The sequence below is a fragment of the Oncorhynchus gorbuscha genome, linkage group LG05 (assembly GCF_021184085.1).
Source record: "Oncorhynchus gorbuscha isolate QuinsamMale2020 ecotype Even-year linkage group LG05, OgorEven_v1.0, whole genome shotgun sequence".
NCBI classification, from domain to species: Eukaryota; Metazoa; Chordata; class Actinopteri; order Salmoniformes; family Salmonidae; genus Oncorhynchus; species Oncorhynchus gorbuscha.
Genome location: NC_060177.1, coordinates 91,108,280 through 91,118,964, shown reverse-complemented (window position 1 = coordinate 91,118,964; position 10,685 = coordinate 91,108,280). Strand labels below are relative to the sequence as shown.

General features: G+C 46.1%; 1 protein-coding gene across 1 annotated transcript; it reads left to right on the top strand.

Moving 5' to 3' along the window:
• Positions 1-8,178: 8,178 nt before the first annotated feature.
• On the top strand, positions 8,179-9,088 carry LOC124036656 (diphosphoinositol polyphosphate phosphohydrolase 1-like). The gene has a single exon (XM_046351478.1). It carries the CDS (start codon positions 8,213-8,215, stop codon positions 8,750-8,752), a length of 540 nt encoding a protein of 179 aa, XP_046207434.1. The 5' UTR covers positions 8,179-8,212; the 3' UTR covers positions 8,753-9,088.
• The last annotated feature ends 1,597 nt before the right edge of the window (positions 9,089-10,685 follow it).

Here is a 10,685-nt window from a genome sequence, read left to right as displayed (position 1 = left end):
AGAGGGAAAGAGAGAGATACTTTTGACTTTAATCTGTCATTGAGACATCCTAATTTGACTTTAATCTGTCTTTGAGACATCCTAATTTGACTTCAATCTGTCTTTGAGACATCCTAATTTGACTTTAATCTGTCTTTGAGACATCCTAATTTGAGTTTAATCTGTTTTTGAGACATCCTAATTTGACTTTAATCTGTCTTTATTGAGACATCCTAATTTGACTTTAATCTGTCTTTGAGACATCCTAATTTGAGTTTAATCTGTTTTTGAGACATCCTAATTTGACTTTAATCTGTCTTTATTGAGACATCCTAATTTGACTTTAATCTGTCTTTATTGAGACATCCTAATTTGACTTTAATCTGTCTTTATTGAGACATCCTAATTTGACTTTAATCTGTCTTTATTGAGACATCCTAATTTGACTTTAATCTGTCTTCATTGAGACATTCTAATTTGACTTTAATCTGTCTTTATTGAGGCGTCCTAATTTGCTTGAAAACACCCCAGTAGCCCCCCCCCCAATTCACGTCTCATAAAAGAGGAGAAAAATAAAGACAGGAGAGAGAGAATGACATGGAGGAAGGAGGGAAAGAAGGGAGGGAGGAAGGAAGGGAGGGAGGTGACACTGAACCCTGCACCCTCAGGAGTGCCTGTTGCCGGAGCTAGCTGTCTGTCTGGGGGATTGGCACTAATTCAGACGCCTCTCTCCTATCCTCGCCTCTCCTCTCGCCATCCCACACGCTAGCACATTGCTCAACCCAGCGAGGACCCAGGGCAACGCCCCCTCACCATGGTTCTGCTGTTTCACCTAAAAGAGGAAAGGGAGATGAGTGGGGGAAGGGGGGAAGGGAGGGGCTCAAGGTCAACGCAAGAGCCATGAATTGGGGTGGAAGAGATCTGATGAGATTTTCATTCTCTCTCTCTGCCCCACGCGCCGTCATGCAGGTCTGGTAGCATCACCATCACCTTGCAGGCCTGTCAATCCTACCACCTTCCACCACCTTCACTACCTTCACTACCTTCCACCACCTTCACCACCTTCCACCACTTTCCACCACTTTCACTACCTTCACTACCTTCCACCACCTTCACCACCTTCACTACCTTCACTACCTCCACCACCTTCACCACTTTCACTACCTTCACTACCTTCCACCACCTTCACCACCTTCACTACCTTCACTACCTTCCACCACCTTCCACCACCTTCCACCACCTTCACTACCTTCCACCACCTTCACTACCTTCACTACCTTCACTACCTTCACCACTTTCACTACCTTCACTACCTTCACTACCTTCACCACCTTCACTACCTTCACTACCTTCACTACCTTCCACCACCTTCACCACCTTCCACCACTTTCACTACCTTCACTACCTTCCACCACCTTCACTACCTTCACTACCTTCACCACCTTCCACCACCTTCACCACCTTCACTACCTTCACTACCTTCACTACCTTCACCACCTTCACTACCTTCACTACCTTCACTACCTTCACCACCTTCACTACCTTCACTACCTTCCACCACCTTCCACCACCTTCCACCACCTTCCACCACCTTCACTACCTTCCACCACCTTCCACCACCTTCACTACCTTCACCACTTTCACTACCTTCACTACCTTCACTACCTTCCACCACCTTCACCACCCTCACCACCTTCATTACCTTCCACCAACTTCACCACCTTCCACCACCTTCATCACCTTCACAACCTTCACTACCTTCCACCACCTTCCACCATCTTCACCACCTTCCACCATCTTCACCACCTTCACCAACTTCCACCACCTTCACTACCTTCACTACTTCCACCACCTTCCACCACCTTCCACCACTTTCACCACCTTCACTACCTTCACTACCTTACACCACCTTCACTAGCTTCCACCACCTTCACCACCTTCACTACCTTCCACCACCTTCCACCACCTTCACTACCTTCACCCACTTCCACCATCTTCCACCACCCTCACTACCTTCACCACCTTCCACCACCTTCACCACCTTCCACCACCTTCACCTCATCATCCCCCTGTTTTAGAAGGCAATGAAGGAACAAGGGAGTGAGGGGTGGATGGATGGAAGGGGGAGAAAAACAAGGGAAAGCCTGTTTATTTCCCAGCAGGCCTGTTAATCTATGTGGACTGGGAGGTAATAGGACATTTGCATGAGGGGCTGAGGGAGGTGTCAGTGATAACTACATGGTAGTGTCATCCCTTCCTAAATATGCTGAGCTTTCTCTAACCCCCTCATCAAACACCAGGATCTTTATGGGCTGTTTCATATTGTGCCGTAATGTGCTTTATTGTCCACAGAATAAGCTTTCTTTAAGGTAATTGGAAAGTGGGGGGAAACGGTCTCTCGCTATCGTCTCGATATTTAAATACATTATTTCTGAAATGTGCCCTGGCGTAATGACCCTGTCGGTGTAAAACGCGAGATTTATCTTGGCAGAGGAAATTGATCCATTTCACCTTTGTCTAATGGAAATGTTTTATCCTACCGGGTTATCTGGGGATATGTAAATGGTCCTGGAGACGGGGTGTGTGTGTTGGTGTGTGGGTGTTAGTGGGTATATGTGTGTGTGTGTGTGTGGTTATCTTCTCTGTGTAAATGAATGGTCCTGGGAGCCACTGTATAAAGAGGAGAGGCCCTGGGAGTCACAGTTTAAAGGAGAGGAGAGGAGAGGCCCTGGGAGTCACTGTATAAAGGAGAGGAGGCCCTGGGAGTCACAGTATAAAGAGGAGAGGCCCTGGGAGTCACAGTTTAAAGGAGAGGAGAGGAGAGGCCCTGGGAGTCACTGTATAAAGGAGAGGAGGCCCTGGGAGTCACTGTTTAAAGGAGAGGATGCCCTGGGAGTCACTGTATTAAGGAGAGGAGGCCCTGGGAGTCACAGTATAAAGAGGAGAGGCCCTGGGAGTCACAGTTTAAAGGAGAGGAGAGGAGAGGCCCTGGGAGTCACTGTATAAAGGAGAGGAGGCCCTGGGAGTCACTGTATTAAGGAGAGGAGGCCCTGGGAGTCACTGTATAAAAGAGAGGAGAGGAGGCCCTGGGAGTCACTGTATAAAGGAGAGGAGGCCCTGGGAGTCACTGTTTAAAGGAGAGGATGCCCTGGGAGTCACTGTATTAAGGAGAGGAGGCCCTGGGAGTCACAGTTTAAAGGAGAGGAGAGGAGGCCCTGGGAGTCACTGTTTAAAGGAGAGGAGAGGAGGCCCTGGGAGTCACTGTTTAAAGAAGAGGAGGCCCTGTGAGTCACTGTATAAAGGAGAGGAGACCCTGGGAGTCACTGTATAAAGGAGAGGAGGCCCTGGGAGTCACTGTATGAAGGAGAGGAGGCCCTGGGAGTCACTGTATAAAGGAGAGGAGAACAGGCCCTGGGAGTCACCGTATAAAGGAGAGGAGGCCCTGGGAGTCACTGTATAAAGGAGAGGAGGCCCTGGGAGTCACTGTATAAAGGAGAGGAGGCCCTGGGAGTCACAGTTTAAAGGAGAGGAGGCCCTGGGAGTCACTGTTTAAAGGAGAGGAGGCCCTGGGAGTCACTGTATAAAGGAGAGGAGGCCCTGGGAGTCACTGTATAAAGGAAAGGAGAGGAGGCCCTGGGAGTCACTGTATAAAGGAGAGGAGGCCATGGGGGTCACTGTATGAAGGAGAGGATGCCCTGGGAGTCACCGTATAAAGGAGAGGAGAGGAGGCCCTGGGAGTCACTGTATAAAGGAGAGGAGGCCCTGGGAGTCACTGTATAAAGGAGAGGAGGCCCTGGGAGTCACTGTATAAAGGAGAGGAGAGGAGGCCCTGGGATCACTGTTTAAAGGAGAGGATGCCCTGGGAGTCACTGTATAAAGGAGAGGAGGCCCTGGGAGTCACTGTATGAAGGAGAGGAGAGGAGGCCCTGGGAGTCACTGTTTAAAGGAGAGGAAAGGAGGCCCTGGGAGTCACAGTATAAAGGAAATGAGAGGAGAGCCCCTGGGAGTCACTGTATAAAGGAAAGGAGAGGCCCTGGGAGTCACTGAATAAAGAAGAAGAGAGGAGGCCCTGGGAGTCACGGTATAAAGAACAATAGAGGATGGTGTACCAGTTGAAGAATACCAAACCCTTTTCTATGTACTCAGAGGACCACTATTAGCATGTTTTAACCACTCCTATAAAAATGGTCTTTGTATTTATTAAAGCTCCCCATTAGTTCCTGCCAAGGCAGCAGCTACTCTTCCTGGGGTTTATTATGGATCCCCATTAGTTCCTGTCAAGGCAGCAGCTACTCTTCCTGTGTTTTATCATGGATCCCCATTAGTTCCTGCCAAGGCAGTAGCTACTCTTCCTGGGTTTTTTTAAGCTCCCCATTAGTTCCTGCCAAGGCAGCAGCTACTCTTCCTGGGGTTTATTATGGATCCCCATTAGTTCCTGCCAAGGCAGCAGCTACTCTTCCTGGGGTTTATTATGGATCCCCATTAGTCAATCACCATTAGTCAATCACCACCTTCCGGAGACACCTGAAACCCCACCTCTTTAAGGAATACCTAGGATAGGATAAATAATCCCTCCCACCCCCCCCCCCTTTAAGATTTAGATGCACTATTGTAAAGTGACTGTTCCACTGGATGTCATAAGGTGAATGCACCAATTTGTAAGTCGCTCTGGATAAGAGCGTCTGCTAAATGACTTAAATGTAATGTAAATGTAGTTCCTGCCAAGGCAGCAGCTACTCTTCCTGGGTTTATTTATTGTGGGGTATGCATTGGTGTCTGAGCTGTGTGCCAGTAGTTTAGACAGACATCTCGGTGCATTCAACATGTGCATTCAATACACAATACCACTGCATCTCGCGGGAATTCAATACCTCTCACAAATACAAGTAGTGATGAAGTCAATCTCTCCTCCACTTTGAGCCATGGGAGATGTACATGCATGTCATTATTGTGAGCTCTCTGTGTACATTTATGAACCAGTGGTGCTGCCCTGTTCTGAGACAATTGCCATTTTCCTAAGTCCCTCTTTGTGGCACCTGACCACACGACTGAACAGTAGTGCAGGTGTGACAAAACTAGGGCCTGTATGGACCTGCCTTGTTGATAGTGTTGTTAAGAAGGTAGAAACTAGGGCCTGTAGGACCTGCCTTGTTGATAGTGTTGTTAAGAAGGTAGAAACTAGGGCCTGTAGGACCTGCCTTGTTGATAGTGTTGTTAAGAAGGTAGAAACTAGGGCCTGTAGGACCTGCCTTGTTGATAGTGTTGTTAAGAAGGTAGAAACTAGGGCCTGTAGGACCTACCTTGTTGATAGTGTTGTTAAGAAGGTAGAAACTAGGGCCTGTAAGGACCTGCCTTGTTGATAGTGTTGTTAAAGAAGGTAGAAACTCGGGCCTGTAGGACCTACCTTGTTGATAGTGTTGTTAAGAAGGTAGAAACTCGGGCCTGGGCCTGTAGGAGGTAGAAACCTAGGACCCTTGTTGATAGTGTTGTTAAAGAAGGTAGAAACTCGGGCCTGTAGGACCTACCTTGTTGATAGTGTTGTTAAGAAGGTAGAAACTAGGGCCTGTAGGACCTACCTTGTTGATAGTGTTGTTAAAGAAGGTAGAAACTCGGGCCTGTAGGACCTACCTTGTTGATAGTGTTGTTAAAGAAGGTAGAAACTAGGGCCTGTAGGACCTGCCTTGTTGATAGTGTTGTTAAAGAAGGTAGAAACTAGGGCCTGTAGGACCTGCCTTGTTGATAGTGTTGTTAAAGAAGGTAGAAACTAGGGCCTGTAGGACCTGCCTTGTTGATAGTGTTGTTGAGAAGGTAGAAACTAGGGCCTGTAGGACCTGCCTTGTTGATAGTGTTGTTAAGAAGGTAGAAACTAGGGCCTGTAGGACCTGCCTTGTTGATAGTGTTGTTAAGAAGGTAGAAACTAGGGCCTGTAGGACCTGCCTTGTTGATAGTGTTGTTAAGAAGGTAGAAACTAGGGCCTGTAGGACCTACCTTGTTGATAGTGTTGTTAAAGAAGGTAGAAACTCGGGCCTGTAAGGACCTGCCTTGTTGATAGTGTTGTTAAGAAGGTAGAAACTAGGGCCTGTAAGGACCTGCCTTGTTGATAGTGTTGTTAAAGAAGGTAGAAACTCGGGCCTGTAGGACCTGCCTTGTTGATAGTGTTGTTAAAGAAGGTAGAAACTAGGGCCTGTAGGACCTGCCTTGTTGATAGTGTTGTTGAGAAGGTAGAAACTAGGGCCTGTAGGACCTGCCTTGTTGATAGTGTTGTTAAGAAGGTAGAAACTAGGGCCTGTAGGACCTGCCTTGTTGATAGTGTTGTTAAGAAGGTAGAAACTAGGGCCTGTAGAACCTGCCTTGTTGATAGTGTTGTTAAGAAGGTAGAAACTAGGGCCTGTAGGACCTACCTTGTTGATAGTGTTGTTAAAGAAGGTAGAAACTAGGGCCTGTAAGGACCTGCCTTGTTGATAGTGTTGTTAAAGAAGGTAGAAACTCGGGCCTGTAAGGACCTGCCTTGTTGATAGTGTTGTTAAGAAGGTAGAAACTCGGGCCTGTAGGACCTGCCTTGTTGATAGTGTTGTTAAGAAGGTAGAAACTCGGGCCTGTAGGACCTACCTTGTTGATAGTGTTGTTAAAGAAGGTAGAAACTAGGGCCTGTAGGACCTGCCTTGTTGATAGTGTTGTTAAGAAGGTAGAAACTAGGGCCTGTAGGACCTGCCTTGTTGATAGTGTTGTTAAGAAGGTAGAAACTCGGGCCTGTAGGACCTACCTTGTTGATAGTGTTGTTAAAGAAGGTAGAAACTCGGGCCTGTAGGACCTGCCTTGTTGATAGTGTTGTTAAGAAGGTAGAAACTAGGGCCTGTAGGACCTGCCTTGTTGATAGTGTTGTTAAGAAGGTAGAAACTAGGGCCTGTAGGACCTGCCTTGTTGATAGTGTTGTTAAGAAGGTAGAAACTAGGGCCTGTAGGACCTACCTTGTTGATAGTGTTGTTAAAGAAGGTAGAAACTAGGGCCTGTAAGGACCTGCCTTGTTGATAGTGTTGTTAAAGAAGGTAGAAACTAAGAAGGTAGAAACTCGGGCCTGTAAGGACCTGCCTTGTTGATAGTGTTGTTAAGAAGGTAGAAACTCGGGCCTGTAGGACCTGCCTTGTTGATAGTGTTGTTAAGAAGGTAGAAACTCGGGCCTGTAGGACCTACCTTGTTGATAGTGTTGTTAAAGAAGGTAGAAACTAGGGCCTGTAGGACCTGCCTTGTTGATAGTGTTGTTAAGAAGGTAGAAACTCGGGCCTGTAGGACCTGCCTTGTTGATAGTGTTGTTAAGAAGGTAGAAACTCGGGCCTGTAGGACCTACCTTGTTGATAGTGTTGTTAAGAAGGTAGAAACTCGGGCCTGTAGGACCTACCTTGTTGATAGTGTTGTTAAGAAGGTAGAAACTCGGGCCTGTAGGACCTACCTTGTTGATAGTGTTGTTAAAGAAGGTAGAAACTAGGGCCTGTAGGACCTGCCTTGTTGATAGTGTTGTTAAGAAGGTAGAAACTCGGGCCTGTAGGACCTGCCTTGTTGATAGTGTTGTTAAGAAGGTAGAAACTCGGGCCTGTAGGACCTGCCTTGTTGATAGTGTTGTTAAGAAGGTAGAAACTCGGGCCTGTAGGACCTGCCTTGTTGATAGTGTTGTTAAGAAGGTAGAAACTCGGGCCTGTAGGACCTGCCTTGTTGATAGTGTTGTTAAGAAGGTAGAAACTAGGGCCTGTAGGACCTGCCTTGTTGATAGTGTTGTTAAGAAGGTAGAAACTCGGGCCTGTAGGACCTGCCTTGTTGATAGTGTTGTTAAAGAAGGTAGAAACTCGGGCCTGTAGGACCTGCCTTGTTGATAGTGTTGTTAAGAAGGTAGAAACTCGGGCCTGTAGGACCTACCTTGTTGATAGTGTTGTTAAGAAGGTAGAAACTAGGGCCTGTAGGACCTACCTTGTTGATAGTGTTGTTAAGAAGGTAGAAACTCGGGCCTGTAGGACCTACCTTGTTGATAGTGTTGTTAAAGAAGGTAGAAACTAGGGCCTGTAGGACCTGCCTTGTTGATAGTGTTGTTAAGAAGGTAGAAACTCGGGCCTGTAGGACCTGCCTTGTTGATAGTGTTGTTAAGAAGGTAGAAACTCGGGCCTGTAGGACCTGCCTTGTTGATAGTGTTGTTAAGAAGGTAGACACTCATTTTGTTCACTTTTTTCTTTTTTGAGATCCCGAAATGATGAAGATCAAATCGAATCAAACGCGGACATATGACGGGGATGGCTACAAGAAGCGTGCCGCCTGTCTGTGCTTCAGAAACGAGAGTGAGGAGGAGGTGTTGTTGGTGAGTAGTATCCGGCATCCAGGCAAGTGGATCGTCCCTGGTGGCGGGATGGAGCCGGAGGAAGAGCCCAACGTTGCTGCTGTTCGAGAGGTGTGTGAAGAGGCTGGTGTCAAGGGGACATTGGGGCGTCTACTAGGAATTTTCGAGAACACAGACAGGAAGCACAGAACATATGTCTATGTCCTCATCGTTACAGAGATGTTGGAAGACTGGGAGGACTCTGTGAATATTGGGAGAAAAAGGGAATGGTTTAATATTGAGGATGCCAGAAGAGTGTTGCAGTGCCACAAGCCTGTGCAGGCCTCGTACTTTGAGGCCCTACAACAGGGCAGCCTGAGCAGCAACGGGACACCCCTGGTGACCACGATAGGGGGAGAAGAGCACTCCCCTACCTACAATATCAACCAGAGCTCCAGATCGAGTATAAGATAACTAAAACACAGAAACTCCTGGAGACTTCTCCACATCTTTTACCTGCTTCTTTTTCTTACTTAATCCTGCTCCTACTACTTTTTTTTCTTTTTTATATCTTCAAAATATCAACAGAAATGTTTGCCTTGCCGGCCTTCTTGTGCCAGAGTGGAGGTACAGACTTGACAAGTGTTGGGCGAAGAAGATATAACACTTTGTAATTCGAATGTTTTTTGTTGTTGTTGCTTTTTACTAGTGATTGCATGAGATATTCCCAAACTCTTGTCCTCCTTTACCTCGGTTCCTCTCTCATAAATCTGAGGTTTGATGAATGAAACTTTCTGCTTTGGCGACGTAAAGTATTGGTATAGAATGTGTTTACAGAAGAAAACAGGCTTTCCAGGGTCTTGTTTTGCTAACACTACTTGAAGTTGCCACACCCCTTTTTATATGGCATTCATAAGAATGACAACCTCTCACCATATACCGTGACAGATCATTAGTGTAATACCTACTCCCAACGGTGTTAAGAGTTATAAAGTATGAGTCTATTTCTGTGTGACATTTTCTGTTGCTTTTTTTCATATATTTCCTAATCCCCTAAGAATGAATGGCTTTAGGTTAGATAGGCTTGTGGGAAAGTTTCTTGTTTTGCATGTGTGGTAAAGCTACATGGGTGTGTCTTGTGTGACGCAAATTGTAGGAATGGAATTATCTGGTACAAACAGTCTCCCTTTGTATTACATTGTGAAGGTAGCACAAGCTTTGGTGTTTTGAAAGAGAAGCTTTGATAAGGGTCTGACAAAAAAACTACTCCCACAGTAGCTTGGGCCTTTAACCACACTGGGGGACATCTAACCAGAACATTGAAATCTAAGTCATCTGCTGTCTCGCATCTTGTCAGACTATGAAGATGATTTATTGATTGGTTTTATAATTCAATGACCAGAAAGACAGAGAATTGTGCATGTTCTCTGATCCTCAGGGGAAAGGAACAAGAACCCAGACTAGTCTTTTGAATCTGGTTGTGTATCAGGAGGTGGGGAGTAATGTCGTTAGGTGTTTGTGCTTGAATAGTAAGGCTAATTTAAAATGGCACTAGGAAGATTATGCCACTGCTGCATAACATGTGGACCCCACTCTAGACCCCACTCATTGTTATGGTTTCCACTTTATTTGATAATCTTATATCAATTTACTTTGTTAATATTCATATTTATTTTCTTATGTTATGGTGATTGATTGCAGATGACGGACATTTATCAGTCTGTACTAATAGCCTTTCTGTGTGTGTATTGTGTAAGTTGAGGGCTGATTGGTGTGTATTTGCGTGTGTGTGACTATGGATGCATTTGGACGGGCAGCCCAATTCAGTTTTTTTTTCTCACTAGTTGGTCTTTTGACCAATCACAGATCTTTTTCAGAGTTGATCTGATTGGTTAAAAGACCAATTTGTGGAAAAGGATCAGAATTGGGCTGTCTGTCAAAATGTAGCCAGTATGTGATGCAAGAGGCCCTGTGGCAGAACATGGCATTACCTCATGAGGAGCTACGAACATGGGAGGAGGGACCATTGTACTTGGCCAATGGAGAACCTACCACCCCCTTGGGCTGGATTAGTATAATAATACAACTGCATGGTGAGACTATTAACCTTCCTGTGGCAATACTTGCAGATTTAAGCCTTGCATTTGCTGTAGTCCTTGGCCTAGACTTCCTGTTCTTCAGTGGACTGACCATCTCTATGTCCGAACCCTCCTATCGGCTACACTCTGACTATTCCCAGCCTCATCCATTTCAACCTGGTAATGCACTGATTTCAGGTTGGAGCCTGCTACATTATGCAGAGTCCGGACAAGCTCAAGTCAGAGACAGAGAAACTATAAAGAGACAAAGACAAAAACATGTTCCACCAGTGAAGTCTGAGAACCCAACTATCACCCTGATTACCGCC

Excerpts from the sequence above, each read along its gene's own strand:
- LOC124036656 (XM_046351478.1), top strand. The coding sequence starts at position 8,213 with ATGATGAAGATCAAATCGAATCAAACGCGGACATATGACGGGGATGGC.